Here is a 21189-nt window from a genome sequence, read left to right as displayed (position 1 = left end):
TGGAGAGAAAAAAAAATTATTGGGAGAACAAACGAAAAAGTTTCGTCATGCATATGATAAAACACTAAATGAGAAGTGTATTACTTTCATTTGTAGTTACGGGGCCAATAATGCAGAAAGACGACTCTGTGGCTTTAATGTTTTCGTTTCGAAAGCAAGTGTCCCTGAGAGCCATACGGAAACGGAAATTCGGATGCCACATTGCGCCACGTAGCCGTCCTTGGTAATCCGTAAGCCAACCTTCCTAGCAGCCAGTTCACGTGTTTATTTGTCAAAAAGTATACTGGACAAGATGCGTTGTTTCGGGTACAGGCAACTGCATCCCTTTGGTTCAGCGAAATATCAGACTTCACAAAATAAAATAAACAGACTACTACGAGGCTGCAAAGGCCAACCAAGATTATCAGCATGCTTATAACGCTCACCTCAACATATCTGTCTATTCGAGTGACACGAAGAGTTTAATTTGCGGTTAAATTTTTATCTTGATTGCTACACTTCAGGAATCTTACGTCATACTTTCCATGACGCCATTCGTCAGCCCTTGGCTCTTCAGTCTCACATGTCGTCGACGCATCTGCCGTATTTGGCGCTTCTCCTCCTTTGATTTCATGATCTTGCTTTGAGATTGTCACATGAGCCTCCATCCACTAATACGTTTTTATGTGGAAGATCTGTCCATCGTGTGGTTAAGTCACCGGCCCGCCTATCGGCAAAGGTGCCTTAAGGAACAGACGAAGTGTCGTAATTTCATCGAAGTTTTATGACAACTTCGCAGCTGACTGCACGAAGTCACATAAGTCATCATAATCCGACAAAAAAAAAAACGTTCTTGATAGACAAGAAACCACGAATTGTGCTCTTCAACCTCACCAATGAGAAACCTTTATACCAATTTCGCGGTCTGATTCGATATACATGTTATATGCCCATCTGCACTAGCTACCGCCTCGTATGTTGTCGAAAAAGTTGAACTATGCAATTGCTTCAGTTTACCACGATTTCTCTACGGCTTCTCGTTAACCATCGTTAGCATGTATTTTCACTCAAAACTTAAGACTGGTTAGGGGAATGCTCAGTACGTCATTGAAATTTTCGCAACTGGTGTGGTTAAAGAGCTTGGTGTGTATGTTCCCAGCCTGGAGATAAGATTTACGGAAACAGTTGATGTTCAGAACAAATAACGCTTAAAGACACAGCCAAGCAGACATCAACCTCAAGCATTTACACAGAGGAAAAAATGCAAAAAGAAAACATTGAAAGCTCGATAGATGCCGATCACTTGACAGTCAAGAACACAGGGGTTGCATCAGGGGGTTTAGTTAAGGAGGTCGATGCGTCACTATCGGCACAAACGTCACCTGACTGATTTACGCCACAATTACGAAGAGTGCATGCGAATAGTAAGCTGGGTGGGAACCTCAGTCACACCTAAAGACCGAACCTTACCACATTCTTATCTAACTAGTTTAGTTACAGATGTCCTTATTTGACATTGTGCCTCCTTTTATGCGTTTCACTCGCCTATATACTAAGCTGCCGCTGAACATGTAAAAATAAACATCGGGTCAGAACAACATTTCGGTGACCGCAATTTCTCGGTGTCTCCCTGATCCTGTTCCAAGGTCGTTAACGAGCACTTTTATCTAAATGCTTCTTTCTACGCCCCCTTCCGCCTCCCTCAGCGTAGGGTAGCCAACCAGACGCTTTTCTGGTTAACATCCCTGCCTACTCTTTTCTTTTTTTCAATTTCCAGTGCGATTATAATTGCTTATGGTCCCACTGTGGTGACTACTGATGTGGTATACATGTTTAGATACTTTTATGACACTAAGAAATTTAATTAACGAATCGGGAGCCAAATTATCCTTCGAACTCGATTTTGAAACTTCGGACAAGATTCCGGCCAGTTACAGAGATTTGATACCACCATGATAGTGTACCTCCTGTTTTATCAGTACGTATGGCATTTTCCAGTTGCGCACAAAGTCACAAATTCAAGTCCAGGCTAGGGAGGCCGGATGCCATATGAGGATGAACGCAAAAAGAAATTTCGAATGCGTAGGTCTACGTGCACGTTAGTGAGTGGCAGGTGGTCAAAACGTTTTCTCAGGTACCTTTCCGGTGACATCTGCGACGACATCAGTGTTGCTTTGGGACGAGAAACCCAAGTATTCAATCAGTAAATAAATTATTGACCTTCCTCTTATCTTTAAAATAGGAGCTGCGGTTCGGGTTTAAGTGCGACTGAGGAAAGCAATGAGGTCACAGAAATTACAATAATAAAAAACGAGAAACAAAGCACTTCGAGTAGGCACGTTGTGAAAGCGTTGTCGGTTTCGTTTGGCATCAGTATTTGCAGTAACACCTGCAAAAAGTTGCTCAAGCTGGCACGGCGCCCATCCGCCTCCCTACCAGCACACAATCCCAAGTCTCCAACGAACAGCGTTGGAAGTCAGCCAAACGCAGTGCGTTAAGAGTTTTGCGATACCGGTTGCACGAAAACCTTGAATCGCTCGGCACAATTGTTTCTCCCCCTCCGTGACAGTCTTTTTAACGGCGCAAAGTGTGGTACGATGTGTTGGAACTCACTTAGCTTCGATTTTTATTAGCTTCATCTCCCTCAGAACCACAAGTGTTTAAAAAAGCCCGTTGTTGTAATGGCTTTATCACGCAATTCATTAGATGGATCGTCATCGATAACTATAGTTTACCGGAGACTGCACGGGCGAAGAATTACGTGCTGGCGCTTTCCAGGGCTTGTGTGGGACAAAAATTGGGGTCGCTACTAACTTCCGTTGCTTGCAGATGCGGACAAGAAATAACTCGGACACAAAAACCAAGCAGGGGCTCATACAGGAGCAGAAAAATGAGCTTGAAGGGCGTGGTAGAAAAAAAAAATGCCAACGTTAGTTATTCGGTACGGTTAGTTCTTTGGGTAATGTTCATGCAGATATTACAGAAATGCGGTGGTTATACGGATAAGAACATGCCGTGACGCTGCGAAATGTGCCTCGGGCGTCAGTTTTGCTAAGCACGAAAAAAGCGCAACGACAGACGGCTTTAGAAAAGTGCGCAGAACTTCATTACATTCTACTTCGATGTGAGGATAAGTATAACAAATGGTACGTTTGCTAGGTGCGAGATTGTGCTGTTGGCATCATTTAAAGGATGTGAATAGCTTGCGCAAGCACATAGGTATTAACAATGAAAATAAGAAAGGAACAGGAAATGCGGAGATGTGGTTAGGCAGTGCGGAACGCTAATCTACACTTGTGTAGGGAAAAATTTTCGTGGTTCACCGCATTTAGTTGTCTTTCCAGGCATACCGTTCGTACCAACTTCCCGAATTTACACGCGTGCTTGAATGTTCGTACCAGAGCCAATGTTCATGCACTGCTTTCCTGGCTGCAGAGTTTCGTTCAGCATGTGTGCTCACAAAAAAAAAGCTATCTATTTAACTGGTAGACTGACTCTGCATGAAAACTGCCACGTCCATATTGACCTCCCATAGTCTACACTTACTACCGCTCAGTCTCACTTTCGGCCATATCATGCATAATTAGTTGCGGCGTCGAGACGAGTTTCAAGGCTGGTCCGTGCTGCGCCATCAGACATCCACTAGCAATACATTCCTTACGCGCACTGGCAAATTTTATTATGCCTGCGACAGACGACACCTGAGTGGAAATTCAGGTGTTCCGACGGAACAAGCTATACCGCAAACGCCGAAAGTCATAGCGAAACGATGCAAAAGTGCTAGTAGGAACCAGAAGCTGACCAGACTGGTATCGCGTCGTCCTAGTTCTCATTAACAATTGCACAATTCATCATTTTGAGCACAGGCACAGTGCAACAGTCCTCTGGGTTAGGATGTTTCTGACACGAGAGGGCATTGCGAGACACGGGAAGTGTCAGCGTTCGTGAACAGCACTGCTGGATCCCAGGGCAGGATAGCGTCGCAGTCATCGCTCTATCTGCTATGTCACGCTGGCGGTAGGGTGCTTGTTCTTTGCTTGCGCTGAGCTTCTTAGGTTGCGATCACAAGAAACTTGTAGCGCCAGCTTTCTCAAGTGAAAGTTCGTCACAATGAAACTGCTCGGAATAAAGTAGACGTAGCGATTACTTTCTGAATCGCAATCCTCAAACAATTAACGTGGTCAGACCTTGCAGACGGCTTAGACTGAGGCAACGAATTACTCGAACTCCACAGTTTACGTTAGTCTTATCGTCGGGGAAACATGAGTCCAGGACCCCAGCTTGCTCCAGATCCCAGCGCCGAATCAGAGTCATATATAGAACTTTACGGCTCTAATCAACTGCAGGAAGCTGCCATCTTGATGATGCAGATCCGCCATTATTCAGGAAGCGAGTCTTTATTCCCTTTGACTTTCCATAGGTTGTGGATTCGAACCGACGGCGTCGTTATTAGTTGAACGTTCACTTCGCTGCGCCGACCGTCACTGGTAGACTGTTGTATTGCAGGGGTCGCAGCAGTTCATACCTCTTGTGCGACCCACGGTTTGCTAAGTTGTTCAAGCTTTTGCCGTGACGTCGTTCTGGCGGGCTCGGAGTCTCCTGAAGCCGGACCGCAGTTCTCTCGCGTTCGTGCTGGGCAAAGCGTTCACCCCGATCACAGAGATGCGGGTGCTTCACTTCACTGCGAATATATGTACAGTTTCGAACAACTGCACTGGCAGCGAAAGGTCACAGTCACTGCAGGCAAGCGCCAGTCCAGATTATGAGTTCACGTAGAGAAACACTAGCGACGACCTCCACGTAGCTATGACACCGCGCAGCTGTTCCTCTTGAGCAGCGTCTTGTCCTTGATGGTCGGGCTGGTCGGGTAGACAGGCAGCGAGCGACGCCTCTTGTTCACGGCGGCCGGGTTCAGGTCGTACGGGATCTTGGCCTGGACCAGGAGTTCCTTGAAGATGCCCAACACGTTGACGTTCTCCTTGGCCGAGGACTCGACGAAGCCGTGCTCCCAGTCGATGGAGATGATGGTCTCGGCCACCTCTCGCCTGACGCGGCGCATCTCGGCGGGCAGGTCGCACTTGTTGCCGACCACGACCACGGGCGCCTTGGCAGACCGCAGCTCGACGATCTGGTCGTGGATGCGGCGCGCCTCTTCGAACGACTCCGGGTCGTCGATGGCATAGACGAGCACGAACGCGTCGGCCGTGGTGATGGCCAGCCGCCTCATGGCCGGGAATGGGTAGCTGCCGCTCGTGTCCACGATGTCCAGCGTGAGTGAGGCCCCGTTCAGCTCATATTCGCCCGTGTGGAACTGCGCCAGGGAGAAAGAAGAGAAAAGAGAAGCAAAAGAAGCAGTTAAGCTTCGATCAAGCTGGCTTGTTCATGCGCTTTCGAGCACCTGCATGAAACATCTGCATTTAGAACAGGGTGCCTTAAAGAATCAGTGATAATATCAAGAATTAGTTCTTCGAAAATTCACGAGATTGATAACAGTCTGAAAAATAATGTTTGGCAGTACACACGACGAAATCATTTATTACCAAAAAGCCACGGGGTGTGAAAATGTGTCTTTGCAGAATATGTCCCAGTTGAACGATGTCAACACTTTCTTGGACTGCAATTTCTTGTTTTCCCAAGAGTCCCTAACGACAAGTCTGTGCAGGATTCCGTTACACAAGATTAGTTCAATCGTTTTCCTTTCGTGAAAAAGAGTGTAGACTGTAACTATGCGCAGCCAACTTCGAGACTCAACACTAGCATGTCTATACGAAAGAAACGTACGCAAGCACAACACTGACTAGTAAGTCAAACATTTAGCGACGTCCGCTCTCTTATGCGCTCGTTGACACGGACGGACAACTCGTGTGATGTCCATAGGTTATTTAGTTGCGGGGGGAGGGGGGTCATCAGTGAATGTTTAAGTTGTGCCCTATGCATCTGTCCTTGCTTTGTACTAGTGTCAAGGATCGATCCTTGATCGCAAACTGACCTAAGCTTCTTGTGAGCAAGCTTCTCAAGCCGTCCAGTCCCAATGACCGCATTGAATATTCTCGGGAGGACAATTGAATAAATGGCGGTAAGTGTACGGCGCTGCTAACGTCAATTAAACACAGATTGAAATGCTTTCAATCTTCGACCCAACTCGCTATCATTTAGGGGCGGTATTACTACACGTAATTAACGTCCTTCTTACGTTACTCCTCAGCTGCGATTCAATGCCTAAGTTGAGACACGTGACGGCCAATTGATGTAAATAACACTGGGCAGCAAGAAGCATCGTCAGAAAGTAGCTACAGATGTTCGGCAGTGAGCCTGAACAGTTAGATTCAAGAATATAAACCCCACTTCCACACATTAAGCCTTCTACCTTAACCGAGTGCAATTGAGTTACGCCATAAGCGTTAAAGGGGTACAAGAGAAGAACATTGAGTGCAACTGTATAATTAAATAACCTCTACAATAGCAAACCAATCACGAAGAGAAGACCTTTCAAGCCCAAATGAGCGCAAATTGAAAGGCGGGTGGCCAACGTACCATGAATCTCGCGCAAAAGGGTCCCCATAACGCCACTAAATGTGGCTGCGTCTGTTCAGGCATAATTACCGTCTTATCACTAATGACTGACCGCGTTGTGATGTAAATAAGCCAAAGGCTGAACTGGGTGACATTCCGGAACTTTTGCTACCCCACTCTGACACAGAAGGGGTGAATATTTTGACATGCGTGACGTCATCTTGACGTGCCGGTGCTCAGGACTCAGCCCGAACTTCATAAAAAGAAAATACACTACGAAGGAATCCCGCCTCTACACACACACACACGCATATATATATATATATATATATATATATATATATATATATATATATAGAGAGAGAGAGAGAGAGAGTCGCGATATAGAACAGGACGTCCAGACACGAGACGATGACAAAGAAGTGTTGATGCCAGGGCGCTTCGTTCACCATGTTCTGGCGCCAGCTAGTGCCTTCAGCATTCGCCTTGCATAAACAACTTGCGTGCTTGCGCCCGCCTCGCAATATTATATATATATATATATATATATATATATATATATATATATATATATATATATATATATATATATATATATATATATATATATATATATATATAGAGAGAGAGAGAGAGAGAGAGAGAGAGAGAGAGAGAGAGCAAACCTGCCTGCGATTCATTCGTCACACGTCTGTGCTCACCCTCGAAACCAGGGGCTTGCTGTCAAGACCCAGCGAACTTTCCAAGCAAACACGGAGATTTACTAGGATGATTCACGTCGCCCCGATGTGTCGGTCGGCCGACATTCGGCCGTTACTCATCCACATCACGTGGCCCGGCAACACCTGCGCCCCGTCGGCGCGGTCCGATAAGAAGTGCGGGTGTTACGTCACGGCAAGGCAGGGAGGTCGCGACTGGCATCGAAATACCTCATCCCGGACTGCGATTCACTTGCAAAGCGACAGGTCTAATGGCCGTAACGCGTGACAGAATACATATTTACGCGCCACTGGCGACAGCGTAATTACGCGAATGGGGCTGAACTGAAAACTTGACCTGGACTGAAGCGTGACTCGGTATTTACTTGCCCGCATACTGTACATGTTGCGTAATTTCTTAGGATCTATTGCTATGCTTTTATGTTTGATATGTTCTACTCTCCTTTGTACGCGTATGTATTAAACTTTAAAGTTTAGTGTGCGCTTTCGTCAGCCCACGTACCCGCCTCGTGTCTGTATTTCGGTGCGTCCGTCGTAATATATATATATATATATATATATATATATATATATATATAGGAAAGGAAGAAGAACAAAAGGCGATGTTCTGCACTTAAAAAAAATTAAATTATGGGGTTTTACGCGCCAAAACCACTTTCTGATTATGAGGCACGCCGTAGTGGAGGACTCCGGAAATTTCGACCACCTGGGGTTCTTTAACGTGCACCTAAATCTAAGTACACGGGTGTTTTCGCATTTCGCCCCCATGTTCTACACTTAAAATAAGGAAAGTACCAACAGTGATACCGCACAACTTATGAAAGGCATTGCTAATTATGCTTTGGTACTATGGAATCACAGGCTCTGCTTGAATCCTTGAACTATATATGAGAGAATGGCAGCCAAATTGAATAAAAGCGACGCTTATTCAAGTCACCGTCATTAAAGGACTCGGCGGTTGAACATTATCCAATCGATTACGATGTCTTTTAATTAGTGTACTGGGTTCATCTTGTATGGAACAGCACTCCTGATTAATTTTGAGCCCCATGGAATGTTTAAATGTTCCCGAAGCACAATAGAGGAGCCCATTTGTTGCTACTTGCGCAAGAGAGTTCTGTCTGTGCTTGTACTGGTCGTCAGTCGTCTTGTCTGAAGCCTTTTGCGCGTAATATGGGCCTCAGAGATCGGCGATCAAAACTAATGCTTGTTTTACCACGTTATGCATAGACATGAACTTGCGAATGTCCCGTTGTCTGAAACGTCTTATACGTTTGTCTCATCGTGAAAATGAGTTTTCAAAATGACAAAAACGATTGAAATGTGTGCGTCGAGATCTCCGAGGCAACAACCGTCACTAGGCGATCGCAGGCTAGGCGGAGCTAAGTACCGCGCAGCAGCAGCTTTGCCAAAGCTCGTGACAACTATGCACCTGGGACGACACACTCCGCGCACATTTCTGCGCACTCTCCGTCTTCTTATCATCTGCCCCAGCATTACACAGCGGCACGCTGGACTGCATGGTCGATAAAACATAGCGCCATCGCCACGTCACCCGAGGTATGCGTCACCGACGGTGGCTATAAAAACAGGCTGTCTGGCTGAGAAAGACCGCCTTTTACCTTCCGCTACTGGGACGAATGTAGCGTTGGTATGCCTGTCCGCTGCCATCGTTAGTCGAATAAAGAAGCGTTACGTGTTTATGTCGGGATTCGTCCTTCGGCAGACACGATATCCCACACACCGTTATCGGGAGCTGGTACGCATGCGCCTAAAGGGGCTATTCATGAGCGGGAGCACTTAGATCAGCAGCACCGCGCACAGCTGAGACTTCTAACCGGCAATCGCTTCTGTTTCCAGTCTCAATTATGTGCGAGTAGCTTTTGCATCGCCGCGTTTAGCTCGCACCAAAATTCATGAGCAGCATGCAACTACTCGAACCCGTCATCTGGCGCTGAGAAGAACGCCGCAGGCGTTTAGCCGAAGCTTGGGGAATGGCTCACAGGAAATTGGACACCTCACAAACTACATCAATGAAAGAAACACACGCCCAGACCAAGCGTGACCTGCTTCAACGTAGCGGATAACAAAGCTGCCAGTTCGCCTGTAGTATCGAGCCAATCCTTGGAATTACATGTACACAGTCCGTGTCGAAATCAGTTTGACCCGATAGTGTTGACGACACAACATAGCCCCCGGCTATCATTCGGGAAGAGGAGATGCCTTCTCGATTTTCGCAATACAACGTCTCTTCGATGCTTCGGAGAAGCACCGTCGTTGCCACGCTGCAGCTGTCGGCTCAATCACTTCCGCGAAGGCAAACCCTGCAGCCATCGACGCCTCGTCTTCGTCCTGATATATGTTTTTTTTTTCTTAACTTTTTCTTTAATCCTTCTTTTGCACTCGTCTGCCTCGGCAATCATTCGTCTGGAACTCGGTCTGTGCCATTCCGTCACGACTATTCTTTTAATACATATTCATAAATCTTCGCCGACTAGATCAGGGAGAGCGTGTGATCTTTCGACTTTTTCCGATTCGTAAAGCCATATGTAATTAGCTTCTTTCTTTTCTCCATCTATTACTTCGCTTGCTTTTTGTTCGTTTTTTTTCCTTCTCGTTTTTCTTCACTATTCTCGCGCAAAAATGGCGTCTTGATATTGCTCAGCTCGCCCCAATGTCTTCGACACGTTCTTTCGTCTGGCCGGCTACACCATGGAAAAGTGTAAAGGTTCGAGCTTTCCAGATTGAGAGAACGATATGCAATTACCTTCCCCCTTTGTTTTCCGATCTACCCTCAGTCTCATCGCTTTTTCCGTTGTTACTTTCTTTCTTTTCAAGAGAAGGAAGACGCTCTCGACAAAGTAGAGACTCACTTCATTAGACAGGCGTTTGCACTCTATAAAGCTCTGTTTCCTTTATTTTTTTTGTTAAGCAAAGAGAGAGGAAACTGGCTCGCTCGCTTGAGAAAAGCGAAGGAAAAGCTTGGCTAACAAGGCTCGCATCGGAGGCACGCGACGCTCCCCTTGCGCGACTGCACATGAGAGAGGCGTTGCCCGCCCAAGTTCCTAAATACCGAAGTGCAAAGGGCAATGTAACCGACACCCTACACATTCTTTGAACGTGCCTTTGGAAGCAATAGAGGATCGTCCACTGTAACCGTTGCGTGACCTTGACCGATATCTTATGGAAGCCCGCTGGGAGAGCTTCGTTTGCTATTCAGCTATCGCGATGCCTAAGCCCTGGTGATTTTCATTACTCATTCATTTCGCACAGGCCTGCCTAGGAAAATACTTATTTTTCTTTTCACTTACCCTTTTTTCTAGTACGAAACGGTGCCCAAGAAATATCGATAATCCTTGACAAGGACAAAAAAGTACTGAAATGCAAAGGCCCCCGGCTTAGCCTTCGAATTTGGAGTTGATGGATCACCTTGTTTGACAAGAAAACCGAAACAAAAGGCATGTAATGAAATAGAAATATCTATAACCCCGTCACCTCGTTTCTTTTTATGCGCACGAAAATGACAACGAAGGCCATGAAAGAAAAAATGGCTTGGCATATAGTTTCGTGAGAAGAATTTCTCTAAAGATGGTCAACGTTGTTACCCAACAGTGTCAGTGGACTGCGGTTCTTGATTCCACGGGCCCAACTATTGAGCCCTACTGATGTGTATTTGCGAAATCGGAGTGAATTTGTGTATATAATCACTTATGCTTATTATGCAAACATGAGCAAGCAAAGCAAAACAGAAGATATCAATATTTGTCGCCATTACATTTCCTCAGATAAGTTGACCCAACACAAAATTAGAGTCTGTAGCTACCCGGTAAAAGGGTTTGCAAGCTGAAGGCAAAAAAAAAAAAAACACGCAGAAACAAACGTGGGCTCTTCGGATAGACCCTCAGTAGTTCATTTGACTTCGCAGCGCTTGCTAAATTGAGCTCCCCTAACAATTGGTATATGCTGACTGAAATGTCATTTCAGTTCAATGTATCTCCAGCCAAAATGTCGTTTATTACGTAACTCCGTATGATACAGCCAATAGACGTGGGTGCCAGAAAGTGAGAGGGCGCACACGGAATGAGAATTATTTGTTTCTAGGCGCTTACGAAAGTTAGCCTTACTAAACAATTGCATTGGCTAACGAACCCGATCCAAGCTTAGATGTAGTGCCTTAGGCCCCGAGAACGAAAAGGGTCCAACACAGTAGAAGCTTTATGCTGCTCGAGATTACGAAACTTAACTGAGAGAACCTACAAACACTTCCAGCGTTAAAAAGAAAGAAAACAAATGTACCTTATATTCTGCGAACTGCTGCCATAACTGAAAGGCTGGATGGTTTCCCCAGGGTATTCTTTTACATTTCTCCTATTGTTTACTACTGCCATTCTTTAACTCATTGCGCTAACGCGTTGCCTAATAATGTCTTTCCCGTTGCTCTTATACCTACCTCATGAAGTCTTTCGTACCGAATCTTTCGAAGAGACTCTGCGAAAGTAACTTCCTGTTCGCTCACATAGTTCTCCGAGCTCCACACTTCTTGGCCAAATCTTCTTAGTCTACCCTCGTGAAAAATGTGTTCGACCAACATTTTGACCACCCTCCTCCCCCTCGGTATTGGGGTCATGATCGTTTATGAAGTAAACTAAACAAAAATTATTGTTCATCTTCCAAAAAGAGGGACATGAAATAAACATACTTATTTGAGTGCTGTGCCGCTTGAAAGCTCATGCGCATCAAATGTAAATAAAGTCACAAAATAAAATAAAGTGACAAGGAAAGCCAGAAAACACACTATGATTTCTCACGCCATTGCCTGGTGCCTTCTCTGCATAATATTTCTTTGATTTCACTTCCCAAGGACATGTAGGCAAATCATGAAGCTTTTGTTTACGCGCTGGCTTATCTTTTATTTTTTTGCCCCCGATATTGTTCTGTGCAAACGCAGAGATACATACTCACACACAACCTCTCATACGCAGACATACCCTCACGCATATCGCAGAAAGCGTAGTGAGGTCTTCAAAGCAAGACATAACTAGTATTCAAGCTAACGTAACTTCTGCATTGGAGATGCACCGAAGGTGACCGAAGCAGCACTTTCGACGGTGACTGGTCAGACAGGAGAACCTTTCAGGCTTTGCATAAAAACTGAGCGTAAATCAGCGCTTGCGGTCTAAGTTGGCGTTTTGTTTAACAGCAGAAAATTGCATAGAGCACAGTGCAAAACTGAGCACACTGTACAGCATGGACCATATACTACACGCATATAAAGTACAATACGATTCATTCTGCACGCGTGCTCGATCGTACGTTTAGTACATTTAGTACACAGTTTAGCACAAATTTAGTACACAGTTAGTACACAGTTTGGTCCACTGCACCGAATACTGGCCGGCTGGTCGTATATCCTCGTCCAGTGGAGCCACACTGTGGCAGCAGTGTATTCATGACCCCAGAGAACGTCCGGTCTTGCATTTCTGACAATCAAGCTAGCCAAGAAAACGGAAGTATATAGCGCATAGTTTACTGTAGGCACATATTCTTGATGTGTTCAGATATAAAGAAAGTGCGGCATGTGTCGATCGCACGTATAGGCTTTTTTTGTTGCACTGAACAGCAAAATTCACTTGCATAACATTCTAACTTAATAAAAAAAAAAACGATGCCAGCTGGAGGGTTCTGTAAATTTATAGGATTTTGTAACTTCTGTCGCTCCAGAGGGCTTAACCGGCAGTCTTCTGGGAAACCTGTTTGCGAGCATGAAACAGGTCTATACGGTGTCGTCCTTCTCGTCGGTGCACTGCACAAACACGTCTGTTCGCTAATGTATTTGTACGCGACTTCATGCTACATCTGCCTCGACGCCCGCATCCTCTCCTGAGCGCGACCGCAAAGGAAACCAAAGCGTCCCACGAGAGACACGTGGCCTCCGTCCCCTTGCCGCTAGCCACCGGCCAACCACGTAGCGATCGGATTAAAGCGCAACCACGAGGCGTTCACGAGGTTCGCGAGACAGCTTGCGTAGCTCGCCCGCCTCTTCTCGACAAGTTTGTTTTCTTTTTCCCTTCCCGCGCTGTCCTTTTTTTCATCTTCGCCGCGTTTCATCCCTAATCCGCATCAGGCCGGGGCGAAATCCCCTTAAATTGATTTCGGCACTTCCGTTCACCCTGGCCTAAACGTCGCGCAGAGTTGTCAAAACAGCGAAAAAAAATAAAATAAGAAGTGACCGCCTAAGTGATTTCGTGGCCTCGGCTGTAGGAGCGACGAATTCCAGCGGAAGGGAGGACACCGCTAGCATAAAACGTCAGCGCGTTTTATTCGGCTTCCCGATGTAGAGCCCGGACCGTGCCTCGGAACGAGGAACATAACTCGCGCTCTTCCACACAAACACGACACGCCGATACCACCGACCCAGTTTTCACGCAGCTGTGCAGTCCGCTGCTGGGTTTTTGTTTGATTTCCTTCGACGACACGTGGCGCGATGATATGCTTGCAGAAAAACTGCGATAAGGGATCGGGGGGAACGCGCCGCGATGACGACAAAAACAGTCGTACGGCCTAGAGTCGAGAGCGCGAGCTATAGGACGGCAAACGTCGAGAAGAGGGCGAACGACGTCGGCAGAAGAGTGTCGTATGAAGGTCGCAAGAGCAGTCTGTTTAACCACGTCGTGGAGACGAAGCAGTTTGAGTGCTTTCTTTTTTTTTCGCCCCCCCCCCCTTAGCGGGTACTCAGTAAACTTTGGCGCGGGGCGGATTTCGTGAAGAGAACACGTGGTCACTGACGTTTCTGTGTTACTGGAAACGAAGGCGAGAGAGCGCGCAAGAAGCAGTTTGTGGAATACTAGAGTAAGGGCTGGGGAAGACGGGGCTTCGAGCTGGTTATTAGGGACTTTTCAGCCTGTCCTCTATTCCGGCAAATGGGGGCGGTTTGGGTGGATTGCCGGATTTTCGGGGGCGTAAACGTGAGCGGCTGGAGCGGTGCAGCCGCCTGGTGGCGTAGAGTTAAACTAGACAAACACAGAGCTAAAATTGCAGTAAGCCACTACATCCTGCTTCGCTGCTGGTGCAAATTTTCGGCAGCGGCGTAATGGCGAACACGATTACGCCGCTGTCGAAAATTTACACCAGCAGCTAAGCAGAATATAGTAATCGGCTTTGTGTTTTTGTGGTTGAGCTTTGCGCCACCAGCTGGCGCCACCAATCTGGCCGCTCACGTTTACGCCGTGGCTCAACCGGCAAACCGCCTGCGCTTGCCGGATTACCGGATGCACTAAAATTCTCTATTGCTGAGTGGCAATTATGTATTTGTTAGACCCTGTAAAGGACCCTTTCTTTTTCGTTACCCATAAGCAGTTTTCGTGAAGTAGGGACGGACGACTGAAAACGACCGGTGGGAGTGAGAGAGCTGTAAATGGCCCTAACGCAGCGGCGAAAGATGGGGGGGGGGGGGACCGCAGAATCACTTGTACGGGTCGTTCGAGTTCCTTAATTCGTCGGTGACAGGTGGGTTGCGGGGGCAGTACATAGACTTGCATCCAGGCAGTTGCGTACACACAGCACACCACGCACGCACAAACAGCCTCATTCGCTCGCACGCACTTACGCACGTGCATAGCACACACATAGGTGGGCACAGCGCTCACGCCATGTACAGTGCTGAACGAATGAAATGCGACAGTCACTCAAAATGGTGATTTCTATTGGCGCACGTGGAAGCAAGGTGTTGCATTGTGGTATACCGCGAGAATGAGTGTAACCAACTTTTTAGAGCGCAGCTCTTTGGCGTCCGTTCCTGGGTTTCGCGTCGTCGTCGGCGTTGTCGTCGGCCTCGTAACCAGCTCCGCCCCCCTTTCATCCCCCCAGCGCTAGCAGCGACCGACTGATACCGCTGGATGCCGCTGACGCCGCTAGAGAGTCAAGATAACGTGACTGCATAGAACACCGTCGCCGCCATGCAGAAAGAGGAGGAAAGGGTCCCCCCCCCCCTGTTCTTGTGTGGCGGATAGGGTGCTCTTCAGTTGCCGACGCGCCGGTTATTTCACGTAGGCCCCGGCACGTCGACGAATACGTGACCACCTTCCCACGGCTAGACCTGGTTCTTAGCGCTGCGGAAGCGAGGGTATCATATTGTTTGTGTCGGCATCGGCGGCGTTGTTCCTGAAACCAACTCCGCAGCTGGGGTTGACTCACTATCGGCGTCAGCGGCATCAGTCAGTCGCTGCTATCTCTTCACTCCTCCGTTTATCGTGTTGTCCGCTTGCTGCGCGCGCTTCTGCCCCCATCGTTTGCCGCTCGGTGTACACGCCGCCCCCCTCCCCCCTCTTCCTGCGAGTCTCCGGTTGTCAAAGCGCCGGCTCGAACTTAATTCCTTTCTTCGCTCCTCCTCCAATGCAACCCCTGTGCGGTGGCAATCAGAGAGCCAGATCGGTGGCGGCGGATCTGTATATGTGCACCGCCCGAGCCGAAATTGCCGCTGCCGTTCGCCCTGTGCGGTGGCAATCAGAGAGCCAGATCGGTGGCGGCGGATCTGTATATGTGCACCGCCCGAGCCGAAATTGCCGCTGCCGTTCGCCACTGCGAAATTATCTGCCAGTTCTTTCTGAGCCATGAGCGAGACGACCGATGGAAGTCCTCCGTCTGCTGCTGCTGCTGCTGCTAAACGAGCTGCCAGAGCAGAGGCCCAGCGCCGTCGCCGTCAGAATCCAGAGGTGCGTGCCGCCGAAGCAGAAGCTTACCTAGTGGAGTCTTTGTTAAAGGAATACGTGTGAAAAATAAAAAAAAATTCTGTGATAGCGCATACATGTGTTGCTCGATTTCTTTGCCTCAATCTATCGAAAAGGTGAAACAGCTTATTTGCTGCGCTCAAATTTCGCATTAGGAAGTAACGTAATCGTCGGTAATTTTTTTTTTAGCAGAATAGGTGGTGTTTAAAGCCCGACGTCTTTGACGTATTGCCTGCTCCTGACGAGATCGCTTCCGACGCGTTCAACCGGCAAAAGCGTCGCCATGCAAGATCCGCATTTTAAGTGCAGTGAAATCTCCACACAGCGCACCTATTGCTGCTTCTGGTTGCAGGCGTAGGGTAGCCGACCGGGCCCGTCCTTAGTTAACCTCCCTACCCCTCTCTCTTCATTTCTTTCTCTCTCTCTGGTTGCAGGCGCAGGAGTTGCGACTGTCGCAACCGCAGGCTGCGATTATGGCGACTTTGCCACTGTCGCGTTTCGTTCTGGCAGTACCGCGCCTCTTCGCGTTTCGTAGAGTAAATCTAAAGCAATAAGCAATTTTTCTGATGAAGCACTCCCAATGCACGCTCTCCGTTAGCAAGCGATGAGGGGACGTCGGCTGTCCGCAAGTAGTGGGTAGAATTTTTGTCAGAAAGTATCCCTGGGGAAAACAAGAAAGATGGAACAAACGCAATGTCTGCTGGTTCTCAATGTTTTTTTTTTTTGCAGATACACGTTTCGCGTTAGGTACTCACGGGTCAACGTCATTATTTATCTCGCTCGTCTACGTGGCCCCCAACTCCGCTTCGCCACTCTTCGCAAATTCTCCTTTTATGTTTTTTTTTTGCCCCTCGATATTACAGCGCCATATCTACCCAGGCGAAACGATCACATTGGGAACTCGCATTTGTGGGCCGGCCCTCTGCAGCCTACGATATGTAATTCAAGGAGAAAAATGAACGGCTGGCACTTATGGCGGTAGACGAAGGAGCTTTCGCTCCCGCAGAGCCATTACCGCCCTGTCAGCGAACGCACATCAACGGTACCCGCGTTACTTAGCGTTAGAAACGTTCCGCGAGGTTATCAGCAACGGCCAACCCACCTGATTAGGTCACGGCGCAATCTCGAAATACCATACATTAAGAGGCAGGCAAACAGCTCTACTTATACCTGTATGCTATCGCGGTCTGTTGGGGCTCCGCGTGCGCGCTCCACTTATTTTCCGAGCTACTTGCCTCGCCGAGAATCAAAAAGGGAGCAGACTGACGGGGCCAGGAAGAGAGACGGCGACCTGCCTTTATTATTTACGCACGCATCTTGACACGGAGTTGTGTGCGTGTGCTGCGGCCCATGCCATACTAACTTATCGGTCTCGAATCACGTACGAGAGGCGTTCCGCTTGTGACTCACCTGACGGAGCGTCGGCAAGCGTGCCTGCCATAAGATACTCATCTTCACTTGATAACGCAATAAGGGGAGCCTGGTTGGGTTACGTGACGGCGGAAGTCAGGCGTTTTGAGAAAGAAAAAAAATATTTGTCGCCAGAAAAAGAAAATAAAGAGGCTGAGGCGAAGAGATAGCGAAGTGCGCATAAGAGTGACCTGTACAGAAAGAACGTACGGTAGGCGGCTCTTGTTAGGAACTTTGCAGTTGTAAGCCCTGTACCTCTCCCTTTCTCTTTCTCTGTGTGTTTGTGCGACTTTGTGTGAGCGCGTGTGCGTGTGTGTGTTTGTGTGTTTCTCAACACGCACGACGCATATTGGGCGCGGACAACACACGTGGCACCGAACTAGAAATAACGCGGTTATTTGGACAATCCACGCGCCCTGTTTCCACGGGAATTGCTCATTCCGTCCATCCATCTGCATCCGTCTATCGTACCCTGCGCGTTCTCGTGCGAGAGCAGGCCAGCAGAGAGAGAGAGAGAGAGGCCACTCGGAGCCCTCACCTCTTCGACGGTGGCGAAGTAGTCGACGGGGAACTCGTCGTACAGGAACTGGTGCACGATGGCCGTCTTGCCCACTCGGGCCGCTCCCAGCACCACGACCCGGTACTGGTCCTTGGCCGGGTGGTGGTGTTGGTTGTGCGCGTCTTCGTGCGGGGGCTGTAGCGTCGACAGCGATGGTACCTGGCCCGTGCTCGGCATGGCGATTCTGGGCCGCTGGTGAGCCTGACTGCCAGCGACGGGGACGACGACGGTCGACCACGGGCTCGGCAACTGCCGGATTGGAAGGACTCTTTGTCAGAGGCGGCCTCGAGGAGAGTTAGGTGCGCCTGCGAAGAAGCGTCAAAGAGAAATGGCGAGATTAACGCGGTGTTGGTACGTACGCGCCCAGAATGGGCTCACAAAACATTCTTGATTCTCCGCAAGGGGAACTTATTGAGGTGCAAGATACACAAGACATGCAGCACAGTACACACGAAACTTTTATTTTTTTTGCTGTAGAACAGAGAAATGCACTAGATGGAGGAACTGTCTGGCCCAATCTCTCCGGAGCAATTACAGGAATTTAATTGTGGGAATTGTCGAACAGGTTATTATTGCGTTGATGGTGAGAGGAAAACGTGGCGGACAACGTCCGTAATTAATTATTAGGCAAGTCCACCAGGAACCCTTTAAGCTAAGACGAAAGACAGCGAAAACATGGCGTTCGACGTAGCCGCGACGTATGCGCCTCGTAATCGTAATCGCACGACGTGCCTCGTAATCAGATCACGGTTTCGCCAAGTAAAATTACAGGACTAAAAATTTTAAATTAGTCGCTTTCAGCTTATAATCGATTAACAATGCCAGAACCGATACGGTCAAAACACGCGAAGTGACGGCTAACTGGTGGCCTTGGCTGCAAACTGCCCTCAAACTTGAAGGTGGTGGAGCCACTTCTTTTCTTTTTTTTTCCTTTTCAGTGCCCTTACTTGCTTTGCAAGCATCCAGTTACGGTAGGAGCGGCCGTTTCACTAGTAAAGAGACGTAGTTTACTAATCCAGCTTCGCCTGACAATTCCTCCTTCGCGCTCATAGAAGTCACCCGGGAGATAACACCTGGTGCCAGAGATTTACGCTAGCTAAAGACAGAGCAAAGGAAAAGCAAACAAAAAAAAATACTTCACAATCATTTTTTAATCACTGGCTATGCGGGAAGTGGCAAATCGAATTTTCGCGCGACTTTTTTTTTTTCTTCTTCTTTTAAGTGCTTGCGACTGTCTTACGTTTCCCGACGAATCGTTTACCCTAGTGGATTCACTTCTCCCGTCATCGTCATTGACCCGTACAACCACACCACGCGTTGCGGAGAAGCCGGCGAGAAATACTCTACTCGTTTGCCAACACTGGGAATCACATAATAAATATATTAAATGAATTAACAAAGCCGAGTAACGAAGCCTTCGCAGAATGCCACAGCGCAAGGCTTTTCACGCGTACTGCACCAGAGCCCGTAGCGGCACGCAGGAGAAAACCTTCGCGTTCCTAATGACCCACTTTCAACGCAGCTGGCAAAAAAAATAATAAAAGAAACAACAGCAATGCCGCTTTCCCACCTGGCAATGGCATTGCAGTGTAGCCAGAGCCCCTTGTGCAGCGGAAACGGCTCGAGGCTATCCTATTTCATTGACTTCGCGTGCGCATTGTCGAAGGGGAACGCTGCTCCCAACAGCTGCCGAACTGCAACGTTGGCTCAACGAGTCGTTTCGGGCCGAGTTCTTTACCGAGGCTCGAGTTATTTATGCGTTTTATTTTGTTCGCGCGTGTTCGTTCTATATACTACGTGTAGGGAGTAATGGCGTGCGAGAATATTAGAAGAATCTAATACTCGCCATTCGGTAAATTAGGATATGTCTTTTCCTTTTTTTCCCCGAATGCTTTCCGAATGTTCGAGGTCGTCACAGGCTCGCCCGATGAAAAAAAAAAAAAAATCGGTGGTTGCAAACTTACGAAAAAAATCTTAGCCCCTGCACCCTATGTGGCGGTCGAGGAGGCGACGTTTCTCTGAGAATCAGAATTACGTGGTTATGTATAAAGCGATGATTCGAACTCTCCGAAAAGGCTTGCGAAGAAGCTGCTTATTATTTTTTTTTCGGCCGCCGTGGTTGCTCAGTGGCTATGGTGTTGGGCTGCTGAGCACGAGGTCGCGGGATCGAATCCCGGCCTCGGCGGCCGCATTTCGATGGCGGCGAAATGCGAAAACACCCGCGTACTTAGATTTAGGTGCACGTTAAAGAACCCCAGGTGGTCGACATTTCCGGAGTCCTGCACTACGGCGTGCCTCATAATCAGAAAGTGGTTTTGGCACGTTATACCCTATAGTTTAATTATTATTTTTTTTCACAGTGCTCTTACGCGGGGGGTTACGATAAACGATGCTTGACACCCAGCAAATGCTGGAACGGAAACGTGCTAACGTTGTGGTCGCACTACGACGTGAAGAACCCGCCGTGGTTGCTTAGTGGCTATGGCGCTGGGCTGCTAAGCACGAGGTCGCGGGACCGAATCCCGGCTTCGGGGGGCCGCATTTTGATGGAAGCGAAATGGGAAAAACACCTGTGTACTTGGATTTAGGTGCACGTTAAGGAACGCCAGGTGGTCGAACTTATCCCTGAGCCCCCCACTACGGCGTGCCTCATAATCAAATAGTGGTTTTGGCACGTAAAACCCCATAATTAAGTTTTTTTAGGGTGTGAAGACTATTTGATGATAAATGGTGAAAGCGGCCTGCTGATTATTTTCGAAACTCTTAAAGAATTATTCGATATTCAGTTTCATTCGATGCGGCGTCCGGCGCTATTGGATTCGTCTTCGATTCGGTACCGAAAATCAATATGCGCACATCTTTATAAGAGTGGTCTGTCTATGCGTGCGCCCCTGTTTACCGGACTAAATTAGCAAAAGCAAGGGGGAGAGGACGTTCACAAAGGCCTGATTAACCATTGCTACCAGAGAAAGTATCACATGGCTGCGCTACCACCTCCCCCCTCCTTCCCCATCATCCCCGTTCTACTGAGACGAGAGGGCGATCGATGATATTTCTTTTTTTTTTCTTCTGTCACAGTTTCTCATATTTTTTATTGAGAAGCAGTGTTAAAAGCGCGGTTTACAAAATTGGATTAGATTGGATTTCCTTCTTCGATGGCGTGGACCGAACTGCGGGGTATTGGCCAAGTTTTGGATGGCATTAGGATGGTGTTGGTAGTACAAAAACTGGTAAAAGTGTCACGTGGATACGGATAAAAATGATGTTTAAAAAGCTAGGGAAT

The 21189-nt window shown here is 47.9% G+C and overlaps 1 protein-coding gene across 2 annotated transcripts in view; it reads right to left on the bottom strand.

Annotated features, from left to right (window-relative positions):
• Positions 1–250: 250 nt before the first annotated feature.
• The window catches only part of LOC142590198 (GTP-binding protein Rhes-like), a 96548-nt gene continuing 75609 nt past the window's right edge, over positions 251–21189 (bottom strand). For both annotated transcript variants that reach the window (XM_075702106.1, XM_075702105.1), the window contains exons 2-3: positions 17886–18211; positions 251–5290 (exon numbers count right to left, since the gene is read on the bottom strand). In XM_075702106.1, coding sequence (XP_075558221.1) covers positions 4784–5290; positions 17886–18083 — 705 coding nt within the window. In that variant the 5' untranslated portion in view covers positions 18084–18211 and the 3' untranslated portion in view covers positions 251–4783. The remainder of the gene's footprint in view (positions 5291–17885; positions 18212–21189) is intronic.

The sequence above is a fragment of the Dermacentor variabilis genome, chromosome 8 (assembly GCF_050947875.1).
Source record: "Dermacentor variabilis isolate Ectoservices chromosome 8, ASM5094787v1, whole genome shotgun sequence".
Classification (NCBI taxonomy): domain Eukaryota; kingdom Metazoa; phylum Arthropoda; class Arachnida; order Ixodida; family Ixodidae; genus Dermacentor; species Dermacentor variabilis.
Note: the sequence above shows the minus strand (reverse complement) of the source record. Positions and strands in the feature narration are given on the sequence as shown.